General features: G+C 49.0%; 2 protein-coding genes across 4 annotated transcripts; one reads left to right on the forward strand and one right to left on the reverse strand.

Moving 5' to 3' along the window:
* The first annotated feature begins 270 nt into the window (after window positions 1-270).
* Window positions 271-4,360, forward strand: LOC105560787 (ATP-binding cassette sub-family F member 2). 3 transcript variants are annotated; one of them, XM_012010199.1, is made up of 9 exons: window positions 271-341; window positions 747-934; window positions 1,506-1,909; window positions 2,003-2,166; window positions 2,333-2,560; window positions 2,643-3,030; window positions 3,108-3,299; window positions 3,377-3,580; window positions 3,661-4,360. In XM_012010199.1, exons 2-9 carry the CDS (start codon window positions 757-759, stop codon window positions 3,799-3,801), a joined length of 1,899 nt encoding a protein of 632 aa, XP_011865589.1. In that variant the 5' UTR covers window positions 271-341; window positions 747-756; the 3' UTR covers window positions 3,802-4,360. The 3 variants fall into 3 exon arrangements, with proteins under 3 accessions (XP_011865589.1, XP_011865590.1, XP_011865587.1); XM_012010200.1 differs by having other exon boundaries at window positions 291-417; XM_012010197.1 differs by lacking the exon at window positions 271-341 and adding an exon at window positions 363-459.
* LOC105560786 (transmembrane protein 98-like) lies at window positions 4,175-6,043 on the reverse strand. The gene is made up of 4 exons (XM_012010196.1): window positions 5,559-6,043; window positions 5,381-5,490; window positions 5,176-5,308; window positions 4,175-5,105 (listed from the first exon to the last, which is right to left on the reverse strand). Exons 1-4 carry the CDS (start codon window positions 5,718-5,720, stop codon window positions 4,830-4,832), a joined length of 681 nt encoding a protein of 226 aa, XP_011865586.1. The 5' UTR covers window positions 5,721-6,043; the 3' UTR covers window positions 4,175-4,829.
* Between the last annotated feature and the right edge of the window lie 424 nt (window positions 6,044-6,467).

Raw genomic sequence — 6,467 nt, forward strand, 5'->3', positions numbered from 1 at the left:
CATGCGTGAATTAAAAGGCGTAAGAGTAAGAGTAGGCGTAAGAAATAAAAATAATTCATTTCGCTTACGCCCTTACTCCAGCTCTATTAAAGCCGGAAGTAGCTCTCTTACGCCTACTCTTACTTGTTACTCCACGCTTACGCCGTTTATTGTAGACGACGCTTTACATTTGTCGCGCGACAAATTCAAGCGGTAGAGCGGACTTTTCGGTACACGTGGCGCCACCCAGGCGTCGACGTGGCAAGCTCGGCCGCGGCTTTTGACGGTTTTGCCTCCATTCGTCCGACGCACGTGTGGGTTCGCGTGTCACACGGATCGTCCGCTTTTTGGCGCACAATTAGGTACGCACAATTGTCCACGGGCGGATTTCGCGCGCGTGGATCACCGGGAGGATCGCCGGAGAGGGCCGCGCGAGAGGTTAGCAATCTCGGTCGGGTAAAGACGCGTTCGTTCGCCGAGGTGAGTTCTGCGAGTCGTCCGACGTTCCCTCAACGGCCGTTCGCCGCTCTCTCGCGTCCGGTCTCGTCCCCTCGTCTCGTCCTCGGCGCGTTCCGCGGCGACGCGACGCCGCCGGGTCGGCTCCTCGCCCTCGTCCTCCGGCGAGGACAGCGCACGTGCCCGCGCGAATCCCCCTAACCTATGCCTTACGTAACGCGCGAAAAAACGCTGGCGGCCCGCTCGCCCGCTGGGCCTTCGCCTTCCCCTCGCGCCATGGAGGCAGTAACCGCAACCGCCGTGCATTCCAGGTGAAAGGCAATGCCGTCCGACGCGAAGAAGAAGCAGCAGCAGAAGAAGAAGGAGGCCGCGAAGGCGAGGCAGTCCGGCAAGAAGCCGCAGCAGGGCAATAATCAGAGGCCGGCGGAGGACGGCAAGGAGCAGAGCCCGTCGGGGGATCTGCAGAACGGCACCAATGGCACGGCAATTAGCGTCGAAGGTGAGACGCACCGTTCGTTTTCCCGCCCGCGCGATCCGCACGTGTCCGCTTTTTCATTTTTAAGCGACGCTCGATGTCTTGGACAAAGGGTCTGATAACTTGAAAGCCCGAGATACATTATTTTTAAATGCTCCTGAAAAGGTGGCACGCTCGAGGATCCTCAGTTTGATATTTCGGTACTGTTTTTAACAGATCGCGGATATTACTGCGCTTTCAGCGCGAGTAAGTTTCGAGAAATGTTTCAAGGTACCGTTGCATACGTATTTTACGGCGAGATAAGTTTGAAAAGCACACGAGTTAAGAAGAGATAATTTTCAGTTTTTTTTTTAATACTCGGAGAGGTGCAATTTAATGTGATGTTCCTTGGTGAGATTTGCGATTGTTTTGCAATTTTAATAAAATAATATGTTCCAAATAATCGTTGTATGTGTTTGTGATAAGTTACAAAAATCTATGTGCGTGTCCTACGAAAGTGCACTTTTCGAGCACTGTTTGCGATCGTTTTGCGCCTACAAACACGCCTGTCCCGTCGAACGTTCGTCAACATAAGCGCAATAACATGTGTTTGCAGAGGCATTATGTCTGAAATTGGAGGAGGATGCCAGATTGAATGCGGACGCGCGTTCGTGCACGGGCTCGCTGGCTTCGCATCCGCGCAGCCGGGACATAAAAATATCTAACTTTTCTATTACTTTCCACGGCTGTGAACTGCTGCAAGACACCATGTTGGAGTTGAATTGCGGCAGACGTTACGGTTTATTAGGTCTAAATGGCTCCGGGAAGTCTACGTTGTTGGCGGTGCTAGGTAACCGCGAAGTTCCTATCCCGGAGCAGATAGATATTTTTCATTTGACTAGAGAAATGCCCGCAAGCAATAAAACCGCTCTGGAGTGCGTGATGGAGGTGGACGAGGAGCGCGTGCGATTGGAGAAGCTCGCCGAGGAGTTGGTGGACTGTGACGAGGAGGACGCTCAGGTTTGTCCGAGACTGATGTTTGTCGAGAGATGTTCATTAAAAAAAAAAAGAGAAAAAATTACGTTCACTTATATTTACGTAATGTACGTGCAGGAACAACTCATGGATGTGTACGAGAGATTAGAGGACATGTCTGCCGACACGGCGGAGGCTCGCGCTGCCCACATTTTACACGGTTTGGGTTTTACCGCAAAAATGCAAGTAACTCCTACCAAAGACTTCTCAGGAGGTTGGCGGATGCGTATAGCTCTCGCTAGGTACGTAAAGTTATCTAGACACTAACGTCCTGTCGTGGCTCTTGGTCCTGTATGTTGCTTTGTGTTTAAATCTATTTCGAGTACCTGTACACAAAGAGTTTGGACAAGAACTGGAAAAAGGTGCTCTTGTGGTCGTGGTATGTATTTTTTTGCACTTGTTCGACAGAGCACTGTATGTAAAACCGCATTTGTTGCTGCTCGACGAACCGACCAATCATCTCGATCTCGATGCTTGCGTGTGGTTGGAGGAAGAACTGAAAACCTATAAACGGATTCTCGTTATAATTTCCCACTCTCAAGATTTCCTCAATGGCATTTGCACCAATATCATCCACGTCAATAAGAAGCAATTGAAGTACTACACCGGTAATTACGAGGCGTTCGTGAAAACAAGGTGAGTTACGAAAAATAATGCCCTAATAAGTCATTTCTTATAATACTACGTTCCCTTTATCTTCTCCTTTTTTTTTCTTTAGAATGGAATTACTGGAAAATCAAGCGAAGCAATATAACTGGGAGCAGGATCAGATCGCGCACATGAAAAATTATATCGCGCGATTTGGTCACGGCTCGGCGAAATTGGCCAGACAGGCTCAATCGAAGGAGAAAACTCTGGCGAAAATGGTGGCGCAAGGCTTGACCGAGAAGGTTGTTAATGACAAAGTGCTGAACTTTTATTTTCCTTCGTGTGGAACGATCCCGCCGCCGGTTATCATGGTTCAGAACGTCAGTTTTCGCTACAACGAGGACGCGCCTTGGATTTACAAGAATCTGGAGTTTGGAATTGATCTGGACACCAGACTCGCGTTGGTCGGACCAAACGGAGCAGGGAAGAGCACCCTGCTGAAACTGTTGTATGGTGATGTACGTCGCGAGTGTGCATTCTACTAGAAAACGTGGCACTCGGCGTTTTTTCTTAACACGATTATCTCGCGTTGCAGTTAGTACCGACAAGCGGAATGATTCGCAAAAACAGTCATCTCCGAATCAGTAGATATCACCAGCATTTGCACGAGTTGCTCGACTTGGATATATCGCCTCTCGATTACATGCTGAAGGCATTCCCCGAGGTGAAGGAGCGCGAAGAAATGAGGAAGATCATAGGCCGCTATGGTCTGACTGGACGTCAACAGGTGTGCAATTTAGAAAGTAAACGAAATGTAAGACGAATAAACGAATGTGCCGGCGTTTTATCTCGTGACTTGTTCAGGTTTGCCCTATTCGTCAATTGTCTGACGGGCAACGTTGTCGGGTTGTGTTTGCCTGGTTGGCCTGGCAAGTGCCTCATCTGTTGCTGCTCGACGAGCCCACCAATCACTTGGACATGGAAACGATCGATGCGCTCGCCGATGCCATAAATGACTTCGACGGTGGCATGGTTCTCGTGTCGCACGACTTCAGATTGATTAATCAGGTACGCGCATCTCCATATAGCTCCTTGTCCCGAGAAAACTGTAAGCTCTGTGGACGCGTTCTGTATATCCGATGTTTCAGGTCGCTGAGGAAATTTGGGTGTGCGAGAATGGAACGGTCACTAAATGGAGCGGCAACATTTTGGATTACAAGGAGCACCTGAAGGACAAGGTCCTGTCTGACAACCAGAAGAGACAGGACTTGGCGAATCGGGGAAAATAATGGAGGCAGCGCGCTGTGCTATCCGCTTCTCTCTTTCCAGTGCACTACGCCTTCACATTTATAGGAACCTTTTATTTTTAAAAAAAATTTTTTTTCTAAAAATTGTAACATACTAATCGGCACTGTGTGCGCTGTTCTGTAGCGCGTCAGCGATCAATCGAATTACTTAGTTAATTTATTGAAGTATTAGGTCCAAATTGATCCTTGACAACCCGTACACAGGTTGTGACGCATTACTCAATCATAGTAAACTAGGACAGAAAATTGGAAAATCCATGCATATTGCGGAAGAGTACAGGTTAAGTAAATCACGGACGATATATTTATAAGTATGTAAAGAAAAAAAAGGAAAGGAGACGAAAGAACCCAGTGGTTTCTCTTTTGACGATCAACTTTATTATAAATTCCTACTACTAATCTATAAAACAATTTGATTATCTTCAGGAATATAAAATATTGTAACGTGTACAAACATATGCAGGTACGATCGATTATATAGTCCCAAAATACATTTTTATCCGTGTACGTATATAAATAACTATGATAATATAACATGGAAGACGTCATTTTCATATATTTCTGTGTATTGCAAAATAGTGTCGAGAGGTGTCTTGGCGAATTTTCACCGCGTTTTAAAGACTACTATTAAAATATATCCCTCACGATACTTTCGACACGTGTGCTCTCTATAATACATGTACCTAATATATTTATACGCATTCTTTTAGTAATTGACATAAAGCATTGACGAGTTCTTTTTCCTCGTCAGCGATATCGAACTTCAGTTCATTTTGTGCCTTGAGATCAGCGACCATCTATTTTCGCGCGCTTGCTGCCCGATGCACGGCTCGAAATTTACGGTATATTTACAAATTTGGCGACCGTATTGTGCAGAGCCCCCGTTGCCGTCGGTGCGACATTATTGCGACGAGAGCAAAACCGTGATAAGCTACTGGAGAGAGAATCAGATAAACACAAATACTGTGGCAAGAGAGAGATTTGATTTCCAACCGCGAGATCGACCGAAGTCAAACTGGCGTGGAGGCCGGGATGGAGCAGGCCACCTCCTGGGCTAGCGCTGCGTTTCTCAGCACCAGCAGATGCGTGTCCATGTCGTTCAGCGCTTGATCGATGAACGCCAGTTTCCTGGCTTGGCTCTTGGGCACGCCGTGCTTGGTCACCAGCGCCAAGTGGGTCACAGCCAGCACCAGAGCCGCCACCCTGGCCTCCAACAGTCTGGCGTCCAACGGCGGGTACAGACTACGAACGACGTCGTCTACGCGAGGCGGAATACGTCGGGCGACCTGCGAACGGGAGTAAGACTCGGTAAGAGAAACTACAGCCGGACTAGCGATGCACAGTGATCGTGCTTACATCCACTATCTCCAGCGGGACAGTATTGCTGTTGACAGTTCCGGCGATAGTGGTGAGACTGGCCGTGAGAGCGTGACACGAACGGAGCACCGCTATGCAAGGCGGAGCCAAGCCAGTGGCATCGTCCACCCATCTAAGTAAGAGGCAAAAGTAAGATACCACTTGTGGCATCGCGTCCGACACTTTTCTTGACGATTTCTTTTACCTCTCAGCACCTGCCAGCCACTCTTGGCTCTCCCACACGTCCAGTCCCAAGCCAGTGATGTTCTCTGCCTCAAGCAGGTCGGAGGTCAGCTCCGCGGAGTCCTTCTGATTCTGAAAACAAGCAAGATGATTGTATTCTCCGCCAGGACTGCCCAGCATCCCCGTCACCCCGGACTCACGTAGTAGCAGCGTTGTCTGCGGCAGATGACGAGGAGCACCAGGAGGGCGCCGAGGAAGACCGCGGCGAGCGCGCCCAAGGCGGCCGCCACCACCGTCTCCATACCAGTGGCGGTGGCCGGCGGTCCGGCGTTGCTCATGGATATCGACGAGCTCATTGTCATGGATCTCTGGCGAATCGACGAGCCCCTGGGTGAAGAAACGGCGTCTACTTACATTGACGCTCGAAGCGAAATGTGAACACTAGCGCAGCATCGCGCGATCCATGGTGGAAGTATACAAGGTGACCCATTCCCGTGGATGCGCAGTAGCCTGCAAGTAGTGGGGACGATCCGTCCAATAAGAGCCGTGCTTTTTTGCGGATACCTCTTTAAGATTAGGTTGGGTTATGATTTGTTTGACCGTTCAAACTGCCGCCACGCAAAAAAGCACGTCGTTTATTGGCTGGAAGGAATGCTACCCCCTCTCATCATGCGCAATGGTTCACCTTGTATACTTCCACCATGGCGCGATCCACTCTCCTAGTGATGGGCGACGGTGGGAGGCGGCGACTGTCACGGATCTTAAGCCCAGTTCACCGCGCGAGATTGCTCGGTTACGCTACGGTGACGGGTGAATGCGAAGTGACTTGATGGCGAGAGTCGGACATTATCGTTGGAGGTGTGAAGGCCTGTATCTACGATGCTAGGGCCAGTATTCGTAGTCGGATCTTGTTCAATTGGAAACATCAAAGCGAAAATCTCGAAAACTGACAATGTATCAGGAGAACATGATCAGCAAAGAGGTGGCACTATCTAAATTTCCAAGACTTTTACAATTTCCAGGAATTGGAATTCCGAGAATGTCAAACTTCAAATTGCGAAAATCGGGAATCTCGGAAACTGCCAAAGTATCAGCTAGGAGAACATGAA

Source organism: Vollenhovia emeryi, unplaced genomic scaffold (genome assembly GCF_000949405.1).
Source record: "Vollenhovia emeryi isolate VEMERY1.0 unplaced genomic scaffold, V.emery_V1.0 DF939221.1, whole genome shotgun sequence".
In the NCBI taxonomy this organism is placed as follows: domain Eukaryota; kingdom Metazoa; phylum Arthropoda; class Insecta; order Hymenoptera; family Formicidae; genus Vollenhovia; species Vollenhovia emeryi.

What these genes read in the sequence shown, in the direction of transcription:
- LOC105560787 (XM_012010199.1), top strand. Translation starts at nt 757, where the DNA reads ATGCCGTCCGACGCGAAGAAGAAGCAGCAGCAGAAGAAGAAGGAGGCC. An exon ending in ATGCGTATAGCTCTCGCTAG is followed by an intron (nt 2,167 to 2,332) that starts GTACGTAAAGTT and finishes CTTGTTCGACAG; the next exon opens with AGCACTGTATGTAAAACCGC. An exon ending in GTCTGACTGGACGTCAACAG is followed by an intron (nt 3,300 to 3,376) that starts GTGTGCAATTTA and finishes TGACTTGTTCAG; the next exon opens with GTTTGCCCTATTCGTCAATT.
- LOC105560786 (XM_012010196.1), bottom strand. Translation starts at nt 5,720, where the DNA reads ATGACAATGAGCTCGTCGATATCCATGAGCAACGCCGGACCGCCGGCC. An exon ending in GCAGACAACGCTGCTACTAC is followed by an intron (nt 5,491 to 5,558) that starts GTGAGTCCGGGG and finishes GCTTGTTTTCAG; the next exon opens with AATCAGAAGGACTCCGCGGA. An exon ending in TCCCGCTGGAGATAGTGGAT is followed by an intron (nt 5,106 to 5,175) that starts GTAAGCACGATC and finishes TCCCGTTCGCAG; the next exon opens with GTCGCCCGACGTATTCCGCC.